The 25,990-nt window shown below is 31.9% G+C and overlaps 1 protein-coding gene and 1 long non-coding RNA gene across 10 annotated transcripts in view; both read left to right on the top strand.

Moving 5' to 3' along the window:
- The window catches only part of LOC127725357 (2'-5'-oligoadenylate synthase 1A-like), a 308,747-nt gene that overhangs the window by 108,895 nt on the left and 173,862 nt on the right, over positions 1-25,990 (top strand). The window contains exons 1-5 of one of the 9 annotated variants that reach the window (XR_007992950.1): positions 9,931-10,189; positions 11,053-11,332; positions 13,338-13,507; positions 16,876-17,051; positions 21,461-21,976. The exons of 3 other annotated variants lie outside the window; for them this stretch is intronic. Coding sequence is in view for 2 of the 6 variants with exons in the window: in XM_052232289.1 (XP_052088249.1) it covers positions 11,053-11,332; positions 13,338-13,507; positions 16,876-17,051; positions 21,461-21,605 (771 nt within the window). In the remaining 4 variants the exon portion in view is untranslated. Of the gene's footprint in view, positions 1-9,930; positions 10,190-11,052; positions 11,333-13,337; positions 13,508-16,875; positions 17,052-21,460; positions 22,784-25,990 lie in introns of those variants that run through there. 5 more of the 9 variants (XM_052232289.1, XM_052232293.1, XR_007992951.1 and 2 more) reach the window with 5 other exon arrangements.
- Positions 23,120-25,990, top strand: part of LOC127725368 (uncharacterized) — a 64,273-nt gene continuing 61,402 nt past the window's right edge. Inside the window, exon 1 of the long non-coding RNA XR_007992965.1 lies at positions 23,120-23,417. This is a non-coding gene — a long non-coding RNA (uncharacterized LOC127725368). The remainder of the gene's footprint in view (positions 23,418-25,990) is intronic.

Here is a 25,990-nt window from a genome sequence, read left to right as displayed (position 1 = left end):
TCAAGCTTTTTTCATATAAACATTAAAATGTTCATATGTAAATCAAGAAAGTTTAACAAAAACTTTGATTTGAAGGTAAATAGTTAATGGGTTGCAACTTACCTATACAGAAACAAAAAAAGTCCTATCAATATTTTAAACATCTCTTTATTTTGTAAATGTCTACTTTTTCCAAATGTCAGCGACTTTATAATTGACATTTGTGAAGGAGGCAAAAGTTCAAATAAAATGGGGCAATTTTGTTCCCACTTTTCGTAGCTGTTGGAATGTTATTATTGTTTTTAAATATGCATAACGGTTTGTAATTGTAACAAACACGAAATTGGCCATTGCGATGATTACAGAGAAGCGAAACATATCAAGGAATATTTAAACTGATCAGTCGAAAACGAACTGATCATATCATTGCAAAAAATTAAAAACGATTAAAAGACAAAATGTATAAACAACATAACAAGGTCGCATGAAATTTATTAAAAGTTCATATCGTTTAATTAAACTAGTTCGATATTACTGCTTGAGGAATGTTAGTCCTTTAAGTGTTTTTTTTTTGTGTCACTTTTCGTCATATAGCTTTAAAATCTTGTACATTGTTTTGCATCCTTTGCTTTCAAATGTTTGGGTATGAGCGTTCCCGATGAAAGTAAGCATCAACACGCTTTGGACGAAATATATAAAGAATTATTTTCTTTTACTAGCACTGGGTAAAAATAAAATCGTATCCAGCACAATCTGTTTATTGACGTGGAGACGTTCGCCTGTTGTTCCCTTCTAAGAAGGTACATATGTATGTGTTGATAATAAATTGGTATTTCGGAAAACAAATTTTCACTGTATCTAACCAAAAGAAGGCATAACATACACGAAGGACTTATTATACATGTTTTATCTTAATTTGATTTTTTTTTGTTATTTGTAAATGTCCGTAAACGCATTTCTTTTTTTTTTTTTCTATTAATATGTTCTATGTCATTTCTGCTAGAAAAATTAAATGTGATCCATTCCTAATTTGAAGCGTCTGTCAAAATCTGATTCATTAGCATCTTACTACCTGATAAGATAATGTCAATGTTTCTTGGTAGCATTCCATGTTTTATATAAAATAAGAAGGTTTAATTTAATATATAGGTGTCTTTATATATAGGTTTAATTCAATATATAGGTGTTTTTAATTTAAATCGTCAATACATTGGTGAAAAAAGTCCATAACTACCTAACTCGTTTGTTTGAGTCCTGCTTTCAATAAATATCAGCTCCTTTATGATATTCGTTAAGCAAACGTTCAAACTAAATTGACTCATTTAATAATATCTTTCAAGGTTGGTGAAATGTTCACCTGCAATTAATAAAGTACATTTAAAGGTCAAACCTGTTACAAATGTTACCGAATGTATTTTTAACTCAATTCCAAATTCACCTCTTTTATGATATAAATAAGATGAGATGGGATACGTATGACTTAACGTCTTTCAATATCACTTACATTGTAAAAGCGTATTGTGTGTACTTTAAATTTTTTACAATGTTATGTCGCGCTTTCGAATATATAACAATCAAATTAAACATGCTTAATAACAACAAACAGTTTCGTGTGCTTATAAGTCTAGTATCTTCGTGGAATAACATTTAAATTGATCGAATGCAAAAATATCGTGTCAAAGTAGTGTTCAAAGCAATAGGTTTTCACTGGCATATATAATCCTTTGGGTTGTACTTTGTCTTTGACATTACATAATGAACTCATTATCTGTCCCATATGGTTATATTTTAAATGTTGATCAAACTTATAGCTTTATAAAAAAAGGAGATATCGTATCATAGCCAGTGAGACAAATATCAAAAAAGAACAAACAATAAATTGAAAATAATACTTTATAACATAATGCCTCTGAACCGCTTTTCATCAGTCTGAAACAAAGATGAGTGGCTTCTAACAATGAACCAAACCTTTACTGTAACATAAACTGTATCAGTTAGTTAGAGGTGTCTTGTGCAATAAAATTGTTACCGTAAATGTTAAAACTTCCACTTGATTAGATACATCTGCTAGTGGACTGCTAAATCCCGATGGTATCACAAGTTCAGTACCCATTACTTTGGTAATGGCATGAAAAACGAAATCATTTTAAACTAAGGATATAATTTTTGTCATACAAAGCTTTGATTCCTTGTACGTGCTTGGTTTTTCTTTTGTTTCGTTAGTTTTTCGGCTCTTCCGTTCTTATGAGTTTTGGATTTTTAAAATGCCTTGATCATAATCGAAGAGACATACGTGTCGAAATTCGCATCTTGTTCAATGAAATTGGTACCGTTAATGTTATAATGTAAACAAAAAATTTAAACAAAATGAAGTAATTCTTCATACTACACAAATGCTTCTTTGTGATTCGAAAGCCTTTTCGAGATGAAAAATATTCTCCCCTTTTTTAGTCCTATTTCTTTGACCATGTTGACGTCTTTTCTTTGCATCACAATATTATCTTTCACCTGCAATGATGGACAGTTGTACATGATATAGCGTGCGCTCAAAGGTAAATCTATTTACATTATCGATTTCACTGGAAAACACATTTCTATATTTCTACGTATTGCCAATTCATTCCAAATATAGATTAAATCAATATAATTTCCAAATGTATCGTAACAAATTAAAAGGTGAGTGTTCCGATTTATTTGATATAAGTTTTGGTATTTGTTCTTTGCTAATAACAATCAATCACTTAATTTTCGTCAATATTTACAAGTAAATAAGAGAATATAAGCTTTGGCCTGTTAACGTGAGTACGTCAACAACATATTTACTTTTGATTGCAATCAGGTCATGAAGGCTTTCATCTAAATTTTTGGATGTCCCGGAAGAGGTCATTCTTTTTTTACGTGGATAGGTATAGGCACTGGGTAAAATAGTTTTTCATGTTAAAAGGAAAATATATTATGTTGATAAGGATAAACAATTGAGATACGTCAACAAACACATTTATTACTCATAAATTCTGGTATAAAAGTAAACGCTTTTGTTAAAAGTGCATCCATTCAAACAGTTAACATAATTAATCTTATCCCATGAAAAAAAAAATAACTATTTTGATTTTTATGGTGGCGCTATCGAGGCAACCATAAAGCTTAAAAGGGGGTTCATGTAGGGACAAAAGTTATTTAATAACTAAACTTGACTGTTGCATATATTCAGTTGTCGATTTTAAATTGAAATTTACCTTAAAATTAAGTTACATTTCATATATCATGTATATGAAATCATGTTATACTTCCAACTGTGAGCTTCGAACACGCCAAAAACAAATATATGCATGTCATATGTTTAAGAATACAATAAAAAAAACAGATAAGAGTGCTAGAGAGAGGGGAGATAACCCTAATTTTCTAGGTTATATTGTATACTATGTGAACATTGCTGTGTCATTTTTATAATTGTTCCTAAATTACAATGAAGCCGATTTTAAAATTAACACGAGACAGCATTTTAAAAAGGTTTTGTATCTGCTGTTTTATTTCCGCCTCCAATTTTCTTGACATAAGACGGCGTTTTATGCCTTTTTGAGTTTCGAGTGCATTTGTGATTTTTCATTTGGTTTGTACGCCATTAATCAACCTATTTAAATATGTACAAGTTATATTTTAATCATATTCTAGCAAAATAACGCAACACTTCCGAACTGTAAGGACAGTATAAACTAATTCAGCCAGACCAAAGAATTAAAACTGTGACAATGATGTATAGAAACAGCACAACATAAGAACACATATTCAATATATGTATGAAAGGGATTGAATCACCAGATCGCAAGGAGTACAGTATTTTAACAACAAAAGGACAAAAATTACAACCTGTTTATCTAAGTGAATTTGCAGTGACTTTACGTCAGTGCAAAGCTAATTTCAACTCATAAATAAAGTTTTCCAATAAAATATAAATCTGTACGTATATACACTGCAATGTAATTTAGTGTGATTAAGAAAAGACGTCATAAAACATATGGGAAAAGCAGGGCCTTTTGCAATGCAAAAATATAAATTTCGACAGGACGTAGTATCATAAGTGTTAATGAAAACTCACCAAATATACAAGGATTATAATTTGGTACACCAGACATGCGCTCCGTCAGCATACACTTAATTACTGTATAGTGATACATAATTACTGGATTTTTTTTGTACGTTTATGAATAACACATTTTGTGAAACCAATACATCCAAAAATATAACTGACGAAGTATAACTGTTTATATTGTATTCAGTGTCCTTAGGTGAATTTCCGCGGGATAATTATCGTAATCTTGATTATTTAAGTAAAAATGTCATCAAGATAACGATAAGTGTTATAATTTTATTTTTTATTAAATTGAATTTAGACGAATTTCTACTTAGTTTGGCCATAAACTATTCTTTCAGAAAAAAGAAATTTAGTCTCTTGGTCTTAAACGATGTTAATGTCACCTGTAATAACATGTCTAAAAGGATCGTATCAATTAAAATGTTGATGCTTCACACTCTCTTGTGCAGGGCGATTTATTTTCTATGCTGACATTAATGTAACTGAAGTATAATTAAAAAAAAAAACTTCTGTTCAGTTTATAATACTTATATGACATAATTGTTGGTTCTATTGTATCAAAATAAAGAGAATACGTTTTGAAAGGTAGAGTCCTCAATTTCTATATGACATTTGTTTTGTTTTCGTGTCTTTTGTATTGTATTTAAACAATCCATCGCAACATTTGTTTAATAACTTATTGCAAACCATTACCCAGTCACGTTGTAATTATTACTTGCTTTGTCAAATTATCATATCATTTTTTTCATTAGTCGTATTATCATCATACAAATATTGTTTACAATTTACAGAATACTCTTTCGTGTGAACTATCTTGTGTCTGTCAACATGGTGAGGCAGTTTTCGTGGAAATATAGAAGGGAACATTCAACGGAGTTTCCCTTTGTTTGCGACATTTGTAAAAAAGCAAAAAGGAGATTTAAAACCATAAAGGACAAGGAAAACCACGATAAGATGACGAGTAGACATAACCGTAACTTTGTAAGTTGATTATTGAAACTTACGTTTTGAAAAGTATATTTGACTAATTGTGTCTTGTTCATTATACAAAATTGTTATGATCGAAGCTGAGAAATATACTGACGGACTTTAGAAACGCAACACACATTTTGTTGATTTTTTTTACCAAATCATGATTGATCCTCATAGAACTACTATTCATGCTTACCATACTTCTTTATGGTTAGAACAATTCAATACCTGACTTACCTGAGGTTATTGAACATACCGGATTATTGAAGTCGCACATATTTCTTAAAGCGAAAATTTTAAACCCATAAATGATTTTTTTAAGGATTTTTTTTCGTGAAACAATTCTTTTAATCCATACTAACACTTGAATCATTAAAAAAATGTTGCACTACATATTGCCGAGACTAACCAATGAAAATCTGAATCAGGCCATAAGAATATTGCAGGCAGGAATACGTGAACGTGCTGTTGTCTGACAATTTCACGTCAGAAACTCGTTTTACTGTCCTTACAATAACGCTACAGGCAGACGGAATTTGTTGAAGACCATCCATGACCAGATTAAAGTGATGTGATAATGCAACGTCGATACAATTTGATTATGTAACTTCATTTGCGAGACATATTTACGGCGGCAACGTCAACTGCTAATCAAGTCGACGAATGCCATGGCAGACAGATTCATTTCAAAATTGTTTCCTATATACTGAAATGCCACAGAATCGACTGCAGAAACACGTTTGAAGCACTAAGGTTCAAACCACTTAATTGCTAAAAGACACTGTAATGCAAGGCACATAGGCAAAATCAGAAGGTACAAAACAGAACTCAAAACATGCCCAACAGAATTGGTTGACCTTTCTGTCAATCAATTTGGCGTTGGTTGCAGACAGTCATTGCCTTCGACGGAGACCCATCCTTGATAAGGGGGAACCAGGGTTTCAGTACATACCACATGATTTAAACTTGAAAAATGACGTCACCAGTTCAACTTTTGAACTGCAAATTTTTGTTCAAACAACTAAGAAAAGTATAAAATTTATGTTTATACATTTATTTTACAAAAATTGCCTATTTGATAATGGGAATACAGAATAATAATCTAGTATTGCGTGTTAAGGTCCCTCAGTATAGCATTAGAAATTAGCAGAGGAACAAATACAAATGAATGTCTTCGTTCAAATACCTTTTGGAATATGGATATGTTCATTTTTTTTTGTATCTCTTATTAGTATCATTTCACTTTTACTAGTCTGGTTTTATTATTCTATGAATGTGGCATCGTTATTCTTGTTCAATATCAATTTAAGCAATGGAGAGTCTTTTTTTTGAAACTATATGTCGTTATTTTTTTGGCCGTAAGGGTTATATGTACAAATATTAAATAGCGACTGAACAAACATAGACAACGCATTGAACTGGTCAGTTGAAGACAATTTAAACGGACTAACAGTCGAGTCTCCCATTTCAAGTTTTAATTAGGTTATCATTTAGCTATGCGTTACGTTGTGCTGCACCACTTTCTAAGAATTCTCTGTTAAGTAATTATGGACATAGATTTTAGCAGTTATGCTAATCATGCATTACTGTATATCTTTTATAAATTTGCTTTTTTTCTTCTTTTAATTATTACTGTTTCAAAAAGGTGTCTTAAATTAGAAATGTGTTGTTAGTTTCATATGCAAATTGTCTTTATTCAGAGTATATACAATAATTAGCCTCTAAAGAAGTTAATATCAACGGTAAAAGATTATTTCGAATAGAGCGCAGTGCTAAGTAAAATAACGTTTTATGTTAACAATTTTGATAAGTACCGCTTTTACGGGGCAAATTTTTATCATATAGTATATCAAATAAGCTCTTTCCCATGACTTACTGTTGTAACATGGTGCCAAAACATTTACAAATGTACGTCTGAGAATTATTCGATTGCTCGTAAACGCGTATCAACAACCAACATTAAGATTATACGATACGAAAAAAAACAACTCGTTGATTTTTTATTAGACTTTGACACAAAGTCAGTTATGATATGCACTTTTGAAATTTGTTCAGAAATATATATCATTATGACTACTTTCGAGAAGTTTGAATTTGCATATTCCATGTACATCTTTCAGTACCTTTTAAAAAAAATAACTTTCTACGTCCATAAAGTGTAAGTTTAGTGCATTTAGTTTTTTTAAAAATCTTATTTTTATCGGAAATCAAATACCGGAGACACCTATTTTACTAGTTCAACTTTATACAATATTGAAGAGCTTGCAGTTATTACTCAGACTTTGTTCATCGGTGTGTGAGCAAAATATTGATACGACTTGATTTTGTAAAAGAGCGACTCGTCCTTTTAAGATCATTGGAAAGAACCAAGACATAATTTGTAAATATTCAATGTTTACGTCATAAATAATACGAGATGATCTTGAGTTATAGATTCTACATTGTGGACGTTTTGTAACTTTTTATTTATTCTGTGTGTGCCTTTATGCTATTATGAATTTTTAAGAGTGTTTTTTTTTTCCTTTTGTTTTCCCTTGTCTTTATATTTTTTCTTAATTCGTACTTTATGAAGAAAGTGTATACTTTTTGCAGAATGTACTATCAACAAACACAAACGTTTTTGTTTGCGTCTTTGTCAAATTTACTCTCAACTACAAAAAATTATTTGTTGGTGTCTTTGTTAGATTTATTTGTTATTTTGTTTGAATTTTTAAGTCAATTGTGTTGTATGCCTGTGATGTATGTTGACACTTGTCAAAAACAAGAAGATCACGGAAGCCGGATCATTTAATTTCTCATTCAGATATATTGATGATGTTCTTTCCATTAAAAATTAAAACCTTTCTGATTGGGTTCCAGTACTATATTCCCAGGACTAAAAATTAAAGACACAACAGACACAGCTTCCTTTGTCTCATTTTTATACTTATACCTCGAATGTAACATAAGCGGTCATCTCAGTACCAGAATCTATAACAAACCACCTAAGTAACAATATACCAACTTCACCTGCATATGGGATATACATTTCCTAACTCATTCGATATTCTAGAGCTTGCATCTGCCAGTCAGAATTTGTAAAACGTCACCAGTGTCTGAACAGAAAGTTGATGAACCAGGGGTATGTCGAAGAACGTCTCTTCCGTTTTCTAAAAAAGTTCATCGGAAGATACCAAGACCTTGTTGATAAATATTCCGTATCAACTTCACAAACAATACAAGATTGTCTTGAAGTATAGATTCTAGGTACTGACGTTGTTTATCGTCTTAGTGTTATATTGTTCTTTAATTGTCTTTGTAAATTATTAATTTTACTGTTTAGTCTATTTTTGGTAATATCCATTTGACGTGGCTCGGTACTTATATATTCCATCATTGTGTTATTGTGCTATGGGACATTTTTGTATTCTTGTCTTTCAGTTTTGCCAATGTGCTTTGTCTATATGTCTTTTTGTTTTTCTTTGTTGACATATTTGCTTGTTTTATGGTGATTAAGATTACAAAACAATGTGGACTGTTGTGCCCCTATTTTTGACATTTTTACTTATTATGTTTGTTTTGTTTACACATCGTTGTCAATATAATGGAATTGTATGAAACTGTCGTACAAGAAGTTTAACTAGCTATAAAACCAAGTTTAATCCACCATTTTCTACGTAAGAAAATGCCTGTACCAAGTCAGGAATATGACAGTTGTTATCCATTCGTTTGATGTGTTTGATTTTGTCATTGGCTTAGGGACTTTCTGTTTAGAATTTTCCTCGGAGTTCGGTTAAAAATACCATCATCTTATTGTCTTTACAGTTAGAATTGTATATTCTCTTATCTTTTACACCATACTTGTTGGAAAAAGAAGATATGAAAAAAATAAAAGATTTACTTTTTGCGCTGTCAACATATCTAAAATTGAAATATATACGGTAAACAGAAAATTTTAACTCATGAATGTAACAAGTTGCATGTCTGTTCATTTTATTTTTCTTATTATTTGATGGTAATTAAAAAAATAATAATTATTGATTTTGCTACTTCATCAATGCACATATATCGATAAAACTTTGTGAAAAAGAATTTTATGTTATGATTGTCATATTAAGGTTTTAAGTCAAAAATCGCAAATTTCCCTATACAGCCCTTGGATGGTGTAAACTTCCCAACAAAACGTGTATGGTGTAATGATGTATGGCATATGGTGCAATGGTAGAAGGTGTATGGTGCTATTATATATTATGTGGCACTGTCCCTTGGTGATCATTGCGGGCTTTACATATTCATAATGGTATACTTATAAGTTATCTTTCTAAATAGTTATCTGTTATGAGATTCGACTGATCTGCCTTAAGTAGGACATACTAATACCAATATCAATTATTCAAGGTAATTTGCAGTATATCTAATAGTTTTTTTTTCGTTTCTCTTATTTGCAGAGACATCGCCTTAAGGCACTAACTATATATGCCTTCTGTTACTTTGATAGCTACAATACACTCTCCTTAGCTTGTGCACTTGGATCATGGATCAATGTCAACAAAATATTAGTTTTATTACAATATGCTGTTTTTTGTTGTGTTTTTTATTACATGTGTATTGTCTAGATTGAATATATCCTTGTTTTGCAAATGTTTATAAGCAAACTGTTAAAACGTTATATGCCACACAAAATTCATTTTCATAAAATGTATTAGTTCGATTATTATTTGGAGATAGGTCAACGTATTGCCTTACTTTGTTTCTTTCATAACCTCGTGATTGGCCTTGAAATTTAAATTTAGTAACTTCATACATATATTAAGAAATCTAAATCGAAAGTAAAACTTAAATAACGTCTTCTTTCCAAAACAAATTAAATATAGGTCATTTCAGCGACGCAAAACTAAAGGCGTTTACAATCGACTATACTTAGTAATATAAATCAATGTATATCTTTATCGTGTTTCCATTTTTAATTTTATCTAGTACACGATGGCAATGACAAATGTTTCAATTGATTCTATACGGAATGAACGTGATTTAGAAGTGTTTATCAGAGACCATGTTGAAACGAATGATGCCTACAGAACTGTATTTAAAGGTGTCATTAAGAATGTCAGTGATATTCTAAAGAATAACATAAAGGGAAAATAAAGACCAGATGAAGTCTTAAAGGTGAGAATATGCAATCACAATCAAATAAAAAGATGTCGGCTCCATTTTCTGGATACCAATGAAGCTAAGTTACAAAAGGTTACAAACTGATAAAATAATAATATACGCAGTAAAATCTCATCAACGATATCAAGATAATAATATAGTACGCTGGATGCCCGTTGCGTCTACTTTATACTCATTGCAGGCGCTCTTATCAAAATAATTATTGTTTCTCTATTCTCCTGGTCATGACACATACTGGGAATTTGAAGCGATCTAAAAAATGAACAACTTAGTAGGTCGTAATTAGTCTTTTAATGCGCTTAAATCAGTTATGTTCAGTTTATTGGCAGAAAACTGAACAAGCTGAGTAAAATCCATGTTATATGAACACTGCGGAATTTTCTACAAGAGAAATGGATTTACAAGTACCGATAGACAACACTGCGCTTTGTTCGTTGAAAGTTTATTCTATTCGGATTGTGTATGAATGCAAACTATTTTATATGAATTACATTTTGAATATTACAATCAGCCATTTCACCTACATGTATACCAATTTTCAAATGTTTTAGCAGTTCACAAGACGACAGATTTTGTCTACATTTGCTTATCTTTTGTACTGATTCATTCTATCATCTAATTCCCAGATGCTTCATATGTCCTCGCAATTCACAAAAAATATTAAATACAATAACAAAAGAGAAATAACAAAACAAATACTTCTGCATAATTGATATGTTACTATCTTGTCAAAATCGTTGTTTTTGATATTTTTCTTACACAACTTCAGAAATATAACGTTTATCTGTTAAAATAATTGTTCTTATGAAAGTCAAAATATATTAGTCCGAATGCAAATATCATTATTTAATATTCAGACTGGATCGATTGCAAAAGGAACGGCTATAAAAGGGAAGTCAGATGTAGATTTAGTTTTCTTATTGTCGAAAAGAGAATATCAATCTGTTGATCAACTTTATGATGACCTGTCGACAATCTTGAGGTATATCAAAGATGCACTGAACACGTGCCCACAATTCAAAAATGTGCGTGTACAACCAAGAGCAGTCTCATTCCAAACAGATTGTAGAGAACCTAAGACTGGTTACGCCCATGTTATAGATGTTGACATTTTACCAGCTGTTAATTTTGGAGATGGTAAGAATAAATTTTATTATTTGTTTGACGATACTCTTTCGTAAAACGCACATACATTTTTGAAAAGATTTGTACTATTGTTCCATTTCTTACCTAAGACATCTGCCTCAATCACCAGTAGCCAGTATGAGTCTTATCTGTCATTGTCAAAAATAAATAAGTCGCTAAGGTGGAATTTTAATTGGAATCTCCTCCTTTTTAAGACCTATTAATTGGCCAAAATAACGTTTGAGTGACATTATTTATACAACTCTCTATTATACAACACACTATATTACACAACTCAGTGCATAATTTATACCTTAATAGTATACTTAATAAATGTTATATTTTTCATGTATAGAAGCTATACTTTTAATAATATCTATTACTCTTGAGTTATACTAGATAAAATTGTCCTGTCAATTAATACTCAAAGACAAATGACAAAGAAGATATATTTCTTGCAAAAATCAGAAAAAAATTGTATAAATAAAAAAAAAAAATACAATAGAGTTTTGTTATATTTATAAATTCATTGCCAATAAAAGTTATGTTCATTTAATTTAAAATTTGTGTAACAATTATCAGTAATGTATATTTGCTTATCCTTATCTTTAACCTGAATAAACTGCAATAACATTTATTCACCATGATATTGATTTTAGACATTACCAAAATATAGTATTTGTATATATCTAAACAGAAAAGGTATTTTTGCAATAATGATTAAACCCATGATTATAGTACAAATTATTAGAAAAGTTACCTACGACGAGGGAGGTTTTTAACGACCTTGACTTCCCAAGAGGGTCTTGCACGGTTGGTATAAAAAGTTACCTACTTCGTATTGTTGATCGTCTAAAAAGTGATTCTTCAATGTTTGTGAATTCAAAATTAAATAGAAATCCGTTGCAAATATATCTTTTTATACAACATGCCCATATCATAATCATTTATTGGTTTAGAAAACGGAAGATGATAAAAATCAATACAAGTTCTAAAATATAAATATTAAAATAATTTCCCCCAAAATAAATAAATTCTCAATCTTTTGAAAATCGAATAACTATACAAGACCAAGTCAGGAGACTCCGGCCTTTGTTAGTCTTGTATGTTTTTTTTTTTATTTTAGTTCATTTATATGTTTTGGAGTTTAGTATGACGTCCATTTTCACTGAACTAGTACACATTTTTATTTTGGGGCCAGCTGAGGACCACCTCCGGGTGCGGGATTTTCTTGCTGCGTTGAAGACCCATTGGTGGTCTTCGGTTGTTATCTGCTCTTTGGTCAGGTTGTTGTCTCTTTGACATATTCCCCATTTCCATTCTCAATTCTAGAGTAAAGCTATTGTAGATTAAATTTATTGTCTAATGTGTAATGGTGGCAACAAAAATGTCATTCTACCCTACAAACAATATCTTCATTTTCACATGACTATTGTCAAAATCAAGAGTTAAAAATAGTTTGTCTATGTTTGAATATAGAAATGCCTTACAATCAACTCGATCATTTACAGTTTAATTTGGGTAGACACAAATCATAGTTTAGATTCCATTTATCTGTTTGTTATAGGTTTACAGAAAAACTACATAGATAATCTTTTTAGAGGTAAATGCTGGTGTTTTGTTTTGCTTAAAAAAATGTATACGTTAAACAAGAAACTGTAAACACGATTTCATAAAAATATAATTAAAGAAAATTGTAATGTGAATTTCTTGACTCACTGATATTGACTCGCATTATGCTACTTTTTCTACTGCAAAAATTGCTTATCATTCTGATGAACTGCAGTCGAGCTAAAATATTTGTACACCATCAAACCCAAATGGACAACTACAATATGAATGAAATTGAAATTTATGAAAACATAACTCCTCCAATCTTTGCACCAGTGATTTCGAACACTTTCATTTAAAACATAGTTATTTCAATCTATTTTCAATGATTTGTTATCACATCTAAAAAGAAGATTGTAAGACTTGTAATAAAAACACAATTTACGTTATCATGATTTCATTTCAGTTGATATCAAGAGCATCCACTCCCAAATGAGAGAAACAACAGACGCAAAACGTAATCTGTATACCCCGTCTTTAACAAAATGGCAGAGAGATTTCATCAAGAAAGATAGAACAGAGCAACTTAAAAAGCTAATCAGATTTGTAAAGTACTGGAAAAATGTTTGTGTTGAGGTATCGTCAATTAACTTATTGAAAAAGACGCGGAAGATATCGAGCGGACATTCTAAGACACGATGATAATGCCATATCAAAATAAAGGACATGTCTTTTTTTTTTTAAATGGTTGTTGATGCAGTAGCGAAAATACCCCCCTCCCCTCCCCTTATCCTTATTTTCTAGTTATGTGTTATTCTTTATTTCCTTTTTCGTGTTATTGATTAATCTGCTGGTAGCTACACTGTGAATGTTTTTTATTTTGTGTTTTTATTTAACAATAAATTGGCTTGATAGACAAAAGAGGAGTTTTGTGTGCACGTAAAATTTGTTTTACGCCATCTCGTTTATGCTTGTACCAATTCCGACTGTCTAAATTATGTGCTGTTCTTTGATGGTTGTCTTTCATTTTTACACGTCCATTTTCTCAGTTGAGTGGGGTACGGGTTGATCTTTAATGATATCTATTATTCTGTCCTATAATTGTGGGGAATTCCAGTTATCTCTTTTATGCCTAGATCACAATTTACGCATTTGACGCCGGATTAGCTACGGATAAGATCCGGCATCATTCGTGGCAATCTGTATTGGTCCGTAGATTTCCGTATTGTAGCCGTAGTCATACGCTGTAGTACTTGTATATCCGTGACAGTTTTTGAACATGAGCAAAATTTGACCACGGATCAAACAACCGTAGTATATCCTTACTAAACCGTATTAGAACGTAATGATCCGTTTTAGTCCCTGTTATAACCGTATTAATCCGTACTTGTTCGTAGGCCCGAAAAATTTGTACGGTTAGTTCCGGAGAACTACGTACAAGTACGGTTACACCACGTATTTGTAAGGATACAATACAATTTGTTAAGAATTTGTCATTGAACGGCACGATTTCATTACGTTGCATTACGGATAGCTAGGGATCAGCCAGGGTTCTCAAAGTATTTTACGGTTTACTACGTTACAACATTACAAAATACGGAATATTACGGTCCACGACAAACTGAAATCAGGCTTCTGTATAAAAACTCTCTACGTATAGGGCTAAACGTTGTATGTGTCTTGCCGTAGATGTATACATAACATTATCCAACATGAACAATAAACAACTGATGCTTGCAATTAATTGGCTGGAATTGGATATTGATATAGCACAAAATGCCAGGACAGTGGTCGAGCTACTTGATGACAGACGTAGAGGTGACCGGGTGCAGAAGAGATGGTCAACTAGGGACTGGCTTCTCCAAAGACCTATCTATGGCCAGTATGAGGCCCTCATGGCTGTACTTTGTGAGGAAAATCCAGCTGTATTTAAGAACTTTGTAAGAAGACCAAAATATGTTTCAAGAACTGCTACATGTTGTTGATCAGAGGATTACGAAGAACACCACCTGGTACAGACAGACAAAAAAATAATTTATTAAAACAAAACAAAAAAATCGTCGATTTACTGCCATAAAGAAATGATCAATCACAAGCTTAATTAGAAATGATTAACGGCTTAGAAAAGTTGGCGGTTCATATTATTCGGTAACAGACCGTTCTCTTTCGTGCTAACCCTTTCTTATACCGTAGCAAACCGCTGTTTATCTGCAGTACATACGCCCCTACACGTGTCGTTGTGTATTAAACCGTGTCATTTCCGTATCAAACCGTGTTGTACCATAAGAATCCGTATCGCTCATGTCGCCAAATGACCCCTTTCCCTCATTATCATTGGTAGATACGTCAAAACCCGTAGTCACACCGTTGTGCATCCGTATCGTATCCGTATCGGACTACGGAAACTGCATTTCCGGGATCATCAGTGTGATCAAATCCGTAGTGAAACCCTTAAGGTGAACCGTGAATATGTGACCTAGGCATTAGGTGTTATTTAACTTAAATAAAACCATCAATCTAGAATAAATTTCAATTTCTAGACTAAATGTCTAGATCGCATAATATTACGTCACTTTGACAGATTATTTATTTAACTTTATAAAAAAAGATCTTAAAGTATTGTTTGTATCGCTATTAACATTGAATTTTGTTTTCAAACGTTTTATACATGTATTGTTATCAAGTTATTACCACGTATTGTCCAATAGCCTGTCGATAATAATATTTTGGCATTACATAAGGTGATTTCTTTTTCCGACTGATTTGTAAACTCAATTGAGGTAGACTGATGAGTAATTCAATCTTGGGAACCATGGCCGATTCATTAGTGGATTTTAAATTGTGTTTTTTAATTTGGTGATATTGTGATGTTTTCCCACTACTCTGGCTGTGATGAGGAGAGCAAAAAAAAAAAAAAAAAAATACAAACATGTTAAATACCGGTCACATTTCCAAAATCAGGAATCTCCAGTCAGACCGTTTTTGTTGAATTCTGTTTGTCATATTTTTTTTTTCGTAGCTGAAATCAGGCAAATATTTTTTTTATAATTGCTATCCAATCAACAGGATTTTTAAAGCTTTCTATATTCATCGATTTTTTTTTTAATTTTGTAGGTCATACACTAACCTGGAGTTATTGACGTCCGTACCCGATCGTCTTTTGCTTGATAGTTGTCCCTTTTGCAATCATATCCTAATTTTCGTATATTTTTAAGGGAGTTATGTAGTGTTTATATAGCCATGCGAATTAAAACAAAGGTAGAAGTTGTTAAATGAATGTGTCATTCTTCTATCAAAATTTTAAAAGAAACAAAAGAAAACAAAATTATTTCTAGTATTTCTAAGTTGTTGCTACTGTAAGTTTGCCAACCATTTAGAATTAAATAAAACTGATGCAGCTTTTGAACTCATAATAAAGCTACACCTTATGATAAAATGAACCCTAAATTAATTACTTATTTATTCTAATTCCCGAACTAACCTTATATTTGACATCAACAGTCGGAATTTTTACTTCAGTAGATTCACATTTTGACAACGTATCTCTCTTCAGTGTACTCGAGGCCAAGATATTTGAAAATCCAAAACGTTATACAAACATGGAAGAGCTCGTTGACAGTTGTTTTACAAAGAGGTCGTTCTTTCTTATCTTTAATTTTATAGGAGGAATAAAAAGAGCGAATTTTTGTACCTGAAAAAAAAATCTCAATGCTGTCACGGTAATGTCAATTTTTATATTTAAACAAATAAAAAAAAAAACATGTCATCCCTACGGTGGAAAATAGAAGCCATATTCACAATTACTTTTAAAGTCCGAAATAAAAATGTTTCACTGTCAAACTAATATGGCTAAAGGGTACTGATATCAAATTCAATTTATCATTCCAAGTCAGGAAAGTACGTAATATACATTTATGTAGCTTCCTTTTAATTCTAAATGCTATATACAGTAATGCAAAAATGCAATAAAAACTGAAATTGATTGTACTTTCTTATTTTCCCAGAAGTCTCCATCATCGTTTGGACTTGAACTACTGATGATTTTTCTTTGGATCCAGGACAGCAATCCTCAACAATTCCAGCTGACAAATGCATTGAAGAAAGTAATGGAAACTATTGCTGATACTAAAAACATAAGAGTTGAATTCTTGGAATATTACAACAGGGATTTTCAGCAAAGGTGAATTTAGTTTAGGGAAATCGCGGTTTTTTTTTTGAAAGGAAAGGGTCCATATACGGTAAATAATGACCCTAAAGTTCTTAAAAATGCCAATGCCGTAATTATCACATAACCAGTCTATGGAAAGTGCGAATCGATAAAACCGTTTCTTATGTGGAGTTGCGATATTTTCTTTTGTAAACAAGATGCATTATGGGGAAATTTCAGACGAATGTTGACATTTGTAGGAATTAAAGAAAATTCATCAAAAAGTACTTAATATTTCTCTTTAAAACATAGACGTATTTAACAGGACAAAAGTATATACAACTTGCCATGTATTTTGAACATTGTATCCCAAGTATGTTGTATTTATACGAGTAAATCTGTATTTGCATTAAATATAACACTATTTGCACGATCAATAATTTTGAGGTGTCCAAATACTTTGACAATCATGTACCAAAGACAGTGGAATGGCCATTGAACGTATTCGATTGCATTCAACGCCATAATCACTTGTAATAGGATAATAATGCTGTATTTTCTTATATGAGTGCGACGTTTTTCTAATAGCAAAGTTATATACTTTTATATGAAAAACTTTTCCCATGCGATATTTTTCTAATAGAAATGCGATACTTTTTTCATATGAAAAACAATACGATAATATGGCACACTACATCCAAAAAAAGCAGAAACATCGACAATTATTCATTACAGGTTCATTGTTAAAGGCGAACTATCACCGACATTTAGTATATAATGCACGTACATAATAAACCAATTATATAATACCCTTACAAAGAAGTAGACACGAAGTTCAATATCCACTGCTTAGAAAATAAGCTGGCAACGCTATGGCTAAAAAAAGGAAAAGACAAACAGAAAAACAATAGTACACAAAACAAAACAAAGAAAACTAAAGACTGAGCAACACGAACCCTACCAAAAATGGGGGTTATCTCAGGTGCTCTGGAAAGGTAAGCAGATCCTGCTCCACATGCGACACCTGTCAAGCTACTCTTATAAAATACGTTGATAAGTATCAAGTGATATGGTATTGCAAAGTAGCGGATTTTTAATTGACTCTTATCTAACACTTATACATTACCAAATTAATAAACCGTAAATGCCCTAACCCGAAACTTGACCGAATGTAAAATTTTCAAATAGGAACATGTTTTGTCACTACAAAGGATAGACGAGACTGTTACCGGTATAAACAACACAGACATTGAAAAATTAAATAGTACCACACTTAAACCTAAAGTAAGAGCAACACGAACCCCTTTTAAACAAAACTAGAGGTGATATTAGGTGCTCCGGAAGGGTAAGCAGATCAGAATAATCAGAATTTTGAAAGATGTCATTTTGACGTTAAGAGGTGAGCTAATCATTGCTACCTCATATATAATGAAAATAATAGTTACAATAAAAACATACCGCAACTACATTAAAAAAAACATCGCATCAACAATAAAATAAATAGCATTTAATTATTTATTTACAAAAGAAAAACGTAGCAGTACAAATTTTACACGGACAAAACCTTTTGCTGTTATTTTGATATTGAGCATGTCGATTTCATGCTCTATTCATTAATGGTATTACATAAAACTCTCCTGTTTGTTGGGTGAATAAATTTCGGACCGAACGTATTTATGTATTTTAATATTAAACGAAAAAAAACATCTTTTTCCTAAAGGAGTGTCTACAAATTTACAATTTCATATTAGAAAATATCACGACTCCACATTAGAAACAGTTTTTTCTCGATTCGCACTTTCCATAGACTGATTATCATAATAAATTGCATGAAATATAATTTTAAAAAATACTTCTTAAATTTGTCATTGACCTTGATTAAGAAACATTGACAACACAAATAATTAACAGGTACAAGATAATGTTGACCCATATATATATATATTAATGGAGGAACAGTAAAAAATCTCGATGCGATACTATTTAAACACATAGAAATCAATTTGAAAAAAAATTAGAACAAACAAGCAATTTTCTTTATAAAAATTAAAAGTCGTTTGTAGACTCTCATATTAAATATGGACAATAATTATTTCCATTTTAATGTATTTTGTATAAATAGCATAGTATGAAGATAAATGTTATTTTCTATAATCGACAAAAGAATCACGTTGACATACAAATAAAACATGAAATTCATCACCAACAAGTTCATGACATGAATACCAGTGTTTATATATCCAAACCCGTTCGCTATGCCCGTGTGTGTTTTGCATTTCAATGAACGTAATCTATGTATTACTGGTAATCATTAAGTCAAGGATTTCGTTACCACAAATTACTTAAATCCTCTACTAAGTTTTTCCATAGATACAAAGATTTGGTTTGAAAGTTTAGCTGCACCTGTAGAAAACTTATTCACACGACAAAGCACATCCTATTTTTTCGGTGGTGTTGTTTATCGAGCCCGTAAACATAGATATGATCCGGGTATAGCTATCGATCGTTTGAATAATCGTATTCTTAAATGTTTCCAATTTTACCTTGTAATTAGATTTTTAAAGAAAGTGGTGACGTTGAAATCATCTCTCCGAAAAGTATACGGATGTCATCTCGAGTTGTTTGACCGTTATGGAATATCTGTTTCACATACAGATGCCGAAAGATTTGTTCTAATTATCGTAGTCACAACCCAATCCTTATTCCGGGATGTGACCTACCGTCTTCTCGCCGGGTTTGTACTTACAATATCAGTTATTCAGTCTTTCTATATTGTGTTTTCTATACTGTTTTTGTCTTTTTCTTTTTTAGCCATGGCGTTGTCGGTTTATTTTCGACTTATGAAATTGAATGTCTCTTTGGTATCTTTCTACTCTCTTAAATATTTTTTAAGATCCGTACTTTGTGTCTTTCGTGTTTTTGTGCTTTTTATCGATCTGATGAGTTTAGCACTTTTCGACTGATTTTCATAGTTTGTTCTTATGTTGTGCTGTTCTACAACTGTGCTTATTAGGCGGAGGGTTTGGCTTCTGCAAACATATTGAAGTCTGACACATTCTATATATGTGCCTGTCCCAATTGGGAGCCTGTAATTGAATGATTGTCGTTTGTTGCTGTTATCATATTTGGTTTTCGTTTATTTAATTGTACTTTAGTCTTGTGTTGTACTGTTGCACCGCTGTTCCTGGTTATGATGAGGATGAGAGACCGCTAACATGTTATAATCCTCAACTATCTGTATGTGCCTGTCTTAGTAAGGAGCTTGTAATTCATTGGCTGTCGTTCCTTGCTGTATTTTTTTTGGTACATACATCAGGCCGTTTGTTTTCTCCGTTGAACTGTTTTATATTTGTCATTTCGGGGTCTTTTATAACTTGCTATGCGGTAAAGGTTTTGCTTAGTGCTAACGGCCGCATGGTGACATATAGTTTCTATCTTCTACGTCAGTTGGTCTATGGTTGAAAGTTTTCTTATTGAGAATTATACCAAATCTTTTTATCTTCATATTGGGTGCTATTGGAAGTTAAACATATCTTACTTATATTATGACATCCTTCGTATAGCACATCGATCAACAGCATTTTGTATATGAATATCGACCGTAGTATCAAGCACTATCTTATAATAGATTACACTTTCCCAATATTTTAGACAATGACTTTCCAAAAGTGAATATACCTAAACATCTTGGCAACAATTATATTTTGAAGGCTATCAGAATTGTGCAAGACAAACACCAAATAGAATATATGCGTTACTCTTTCATTTGAGATTCTATGAACGTTTAAGTCTATATAATGAGCTATTGTATCATCCTACATGAAATCTTAAGACAAAATTAAAGTGTTCTCCTTTTTTTTAAGATATACACAATTCCCTAACTAAAAAACTTACTTGTATAACAAAATTTGTTGTCTGTTTTTTGTTTGTTTTATGTTTTCTTTTTTTTTTTCTTTATTAAGTTTTTTTAACAACGGTGTTTTTTTTTTTATTTGTTTTCAATTTTTATCGTACCTTTCTTATTTTTGAACCTTTTTATATTGTTAAAAAACAGTAAAGGTAAATTGTAAAAACAAAAATGGTAGTTAACTGGTATTCAAATCAAGGTACCAAACAAACACTGCAGATATCGCATGAATTCCAAAAGGGGCGGGACCAGGTGCGTCTACAGTGTAAGTGTCTCCTGTTATGCGTGTATTGTCCGCCATTCCAATCAACACATGGTCAAAATATCACAATTGGAAATATAAAACAGTCGGTAAAATTACAGATCTGACGACCATTTTAGCATCTAAAGACATAAGACATATTATTAGTGAGTTGACACACGACACATCATATCGGTCAACCAATTTGTCATGGTGACCGTTGAATTAAGGTGGTGTTGATATCATTGGTCCTTCCTCCGAAAATACTTGACACTACTTTTCTTATATTTTAAGGGATCATTCTGTTCCATACATCATAGATCCAGTCAATCCGTATTCAAACGAAGCTGCAAAATGTCGCTGGGATGATATAAGCCGGGAGGCGAACAAGTTTCTACAAAAACCCTTGTTGAAAAATGCTACATCGAAATTTATTTAACTGAGTAAAATACTTGATTGATATAGGACTTGGAATTAGAAAACAATGATAAGAACCTTTCATTTGATGTGTAATTAAATTTCTTTGAATCACTTAATTGACAATATACCTCTAGCTATGATTTACTACACCAGAGAGTGGTATTCTATATTTCTTTTTCATTTGCCTTACTTTTGTCAGTTGTATGTGTATAAAAGTTAAGAAATCAAACTAATAGTTAAGATTATACACTCTTATATCTGACTGTCTATTGAATTGAATCATACCGAGTTTTCTTCATTTGAAGTGTTTCTATATAAAAATATTTATAGAGAAATGTATTTATATTTCATTACCTTAAAGCCTTATTAATTATAACAGTTTTAAGTAACGTTAATGATATTAATAGAAACATAATTCGTTGCAAATATTGGAATTTATTATGCAGAATTAGGCCACCTCAATTAACTCCCTCGCTTTCGCAAACACATTTAATCACCGAACTGTTAGGAAAAACGGGAAAATTCTTGCATTATCATAACAACAAGAAACGTTTTTGATAAAAACGTAAATGATAATGATTTTTTTTTTAAATTCAATCGATGATTTGTCTTTCCTAATGTAAATTGGATGGTAATCTTCCTCTGACACCATCTTACGGTACCTTGTGTTTATATATCCCCAAAAAATGAAAACAACACGTTATAAATTTCATACTTCCTAAGAGCTTTTCTGGATTTATCTTCATCAGGAACGCTAAAAGCCGAATATTTGAAAGCCAAGGATGTATAAGGCAACTCGTTCGTTATGCCCATGTCTGTAGCAACGTTTAGGATTTCAATGGACGTAATCTATGTATTACTGGTAAATTATTAAGTCAGGGATTTCGTTACTACAAATTACTTTAAACCTTTACTAAATTCTTCCATAGATACAAAGATTTGGTTTGCAAGTTTGCCTGTACCTGTAAAAAACTTATTTCAGACGGAATAGCACATCCTAAGTTTTACGGTGATGTTGTTTACCGAGCCCGGAAATTTATATACGATCCGGGTAAACTTATCAATCCTTTAAATAAACTTATTCTAAAAGATTATCAATTCAACTCTGTAATCGGATCTTTGAATATTATTTTTACTGGTATGAATATTGATTTTGTTATCAGTAAATTAAAATCATACTAATAGTTTTGTTATACACATATGGACTTTAACGGTAATACAATCTGTCGATCCTTTATTTTGTCGATACACAAGATAATATTTTTCTCTGACTATTAATGACGTCTTTACACTAAAGCCATTGTATGTTGGATGTGTACTGATTGATATTTTAGTCTTAGATACATGATTTGTTTTATTAGTTGTTATTGGCTTTGAACTAGCTGGCAGTAACTACGGATACTCTCAGATCTGTACTTGTTCTCCTTTTTGTTATTAGGGATGAGGGATGGATAAATACCCTGCCACGTTCGGTCTGTGTTTGATGTTTGATGTTATTCTGTTTTATATCGATCTGATGAGTTAAGCCCTTGTCAACTGATTATTATAGTTTGTTCTTATGTTGTGCTGTTAGCCCACTGTCCCATGTTAGGGGGAGGGGTTGAGCGCTCACAAACATGTTTAACCCCGCCACATTCTTCATGTGCCTGTCCCGAGTCAGTCAGCCTGTAATTTAATGGTTGTCGTTGGTTCATGTCTGTCATATTTGCTTTTCGTTAATTGTTTTGTTATAAATTAGGTCGTTAGTTTTCTCAGTTGAATTGTTTTATATTTTTCATGTCGGTGCATTTTACAGCCGACTATACGGTATGGGTTTTTCTCAGTGTTGAAGGTCGTACGGTTGTGTATAATTGCTTACATCAACTTTATATGAACTTTGGTGTATAATTGTTTCATTGGCAATCATACCTCATTTCCTTATTTTTATATTAAACACACAAATAAACCTTAATCTGCACTTAATGCTTGAACGTTGTTGTTAATTTTCCAAAACAATACCATGTTTTAAAAGGTTATTTCAAAAACGGAAAAATGATATACAAGCTAGTCCCCGTTGCATATTCATGTATATGTTTCAAGTCACGGGACCAAGACCTTATATCAATTTCTATTACAGTTTATCTACTTTGGTATGTATTTTGACATGTTTACATTTGTGTTGATTGTAAATCTTTGATATTTTCTGTAGCGGCGCTTTCCATTACGCAAGTTGGGATTTCTTTTGTGCCAATATTACATGTGAAAAAGGTTAAAAAAAGTATATACATATTGACTACTTAGTTTATATCAAATATTATTTCAGCCTCTTCCGTTCGGTACCCCTGCTTTCTTACAAGGGGAGGTGGAAATAGGATGTCGAACTGAAAACGTTATCAAAAATGTTAATGTTATAAATATCTACAGTTTTTGTTTACATAACAAAACTATGTAAAGTCATCATAAACTAATAAAAGTAAAATAATATGTCTGTTCTATTACAATACTATACAACGATGTATTCATGTCGGGAATGTTACCTTTTAAGAATATACCTTACTGTTTAAAGATATATCGTCCGTTCTTTCTCACTTTCAACTAGGTGCAGATTTTGTATTGACCTTTATTGGCTGTTTTTTTTGTTGGTTACTTTAAGTCATTAAGATCTCAATGTGTTTCTGTTTTATACATCCTTAGCTTTTAAAGTTTTAGCTTTACGTGTTCTTGCTGGAATTAAACTTAGTGAAGCGCTTAGTGAAGCTCTTTTATAAAAGAGAGGCGAATCTTTGCAAAGGCTTTGCTTTTTTTTCTTTTTTACCGTCGTAATATTCCTGGTCACTAACGTATGTAAACATGATTATACATTGGTGTTATTTCTTCTTACATTTGACTTTTCTACACTTTACACAAGTATTCCCCACTCCAAACTAAGAGACAAATTGAAAGAGTGGGTCCTGCTTTGTTTCATAATAAAGAATGGCCATCGTATTTACAAGTATCTTGTCTTAGGGAGGGATAAAAAGTATCTTGTCTTAGGGAGGAATAAATCCTATTTTGTAAAAAAATCATATTGATTCAAACAAAAAATTATACGAAACTGACTGATTTCTTGATTGACAACATATTTGTTACGTTTGGAAAACGTGATTTTCAACAAACAATCGGCATTCCCATGGGAACCAACTGTGCTCCTCTTCTAGACGACTTGTTCCTACGATATTCCAGGGCCTGTATTACCTATCATGATTTCCTTAATAGAGGAAGCTATTAAACCAAGGGTCTTGAGTGTTGAAGTTGAAATCATCCCATCGTAAGTTTTTTGACCGTTATGGAATAGCTTTTTAACAGATGAAGACGGGTATGTTGTAACTACAATCCCGTTCATTTCCCCCGAATGTGACCTAAGGAATTATACTTATTACCGGGTTTGTATTTACATGAGCAACACGACTGAGCCACATGTGGAGCAAAATCTGCTTACCTTTCCGGAGCACCTGCGATAAACCTCAAGCTTTTGAGGGGGGGGGGGGGGGGGGGTTCGTGTTGCTCTGTCTTTAGTTTTTGTTTTTTTGTTTTGTGTACTGTTGTTTGTCTGTTGGTCACTGCACGGCCGAAAAAAATGCACAAAATCTATACCGCTTAGCAAGCTATCAAACGCTTGGAAATGACAAATGTTAAACAAATCACGAAATTGATGTTCAAAACAATAAACGAAAAACAAATTTGATATATATAGAGCAAAAAACGACAACGACTGAATTGCACGCTCTTGATTTGGAGAAGCACATACATAATGCTTTGGGGTTAAAGATGTTTGCGGGTGACTTACTCTCCCCTAACCTGAGACAGTGGTGTAATAGCGCAATATTAGAACACACTATAAATGTCAGTCGAAAAAAGCCTGATTCATTAGATTGACACAAAACACAGAAAACAACAACTAACTAATAGTTTTAAGACACTAAGTTCCAATGTGGGTGTACTGGTAGATACTGAAAGCTCATTCAGAGCCAATACCCACTAATAATAAAATCATGTTTTTAAGACGTCATAACCATTCTGAGAAAGACATGATTTTCTACAATGTTTGTTTTTTTCGTTTTTTCTCTCGATTAGTCGATGTGTTTGTAGTCTATGTTTTTCATTGTCTCTGGTGCTGCCAAAGGAGAAGGTTCACGAAGGGTTAAAATTGGCCCTAAATTTTTGATGTTTTTTAAATTGGGTTAAAAAATTACAAATTTCCCATAAAAATACTTATGATAATACTATTAAGACAAAAAATATATTTTTATATGAAGCTATGACCCCTTAAATAAACATTATTTGTATTTAAAGGTCAATTTTGGAAAAACAATTCCATAATTTTAATTGTTTTTGGCATAATTAATCCGGGCCGCCATCCACGATTCAAAAAGTTTTTATATTGAT

The sequence above is a fragment of the Mytilus californianus genome, unplaced genomic scaffold, assembly GCF_021869535.1.
Source record: "Mytilus californianus isolate M0D057914Y unplaced genomic scaffold, xbMytCali1.0.p SCAF_15, whole genome shotgun sequence".
Taxonomy (NCBI): Eukaryota; Metazoa; Mollusca; class Bivalvia; order Mytilida; family Mytilidae; genus Mytilus; species Mytilus californianus.
This window is presented reverse-complemented; position numbering and strand designations above follow the sequence as displayed.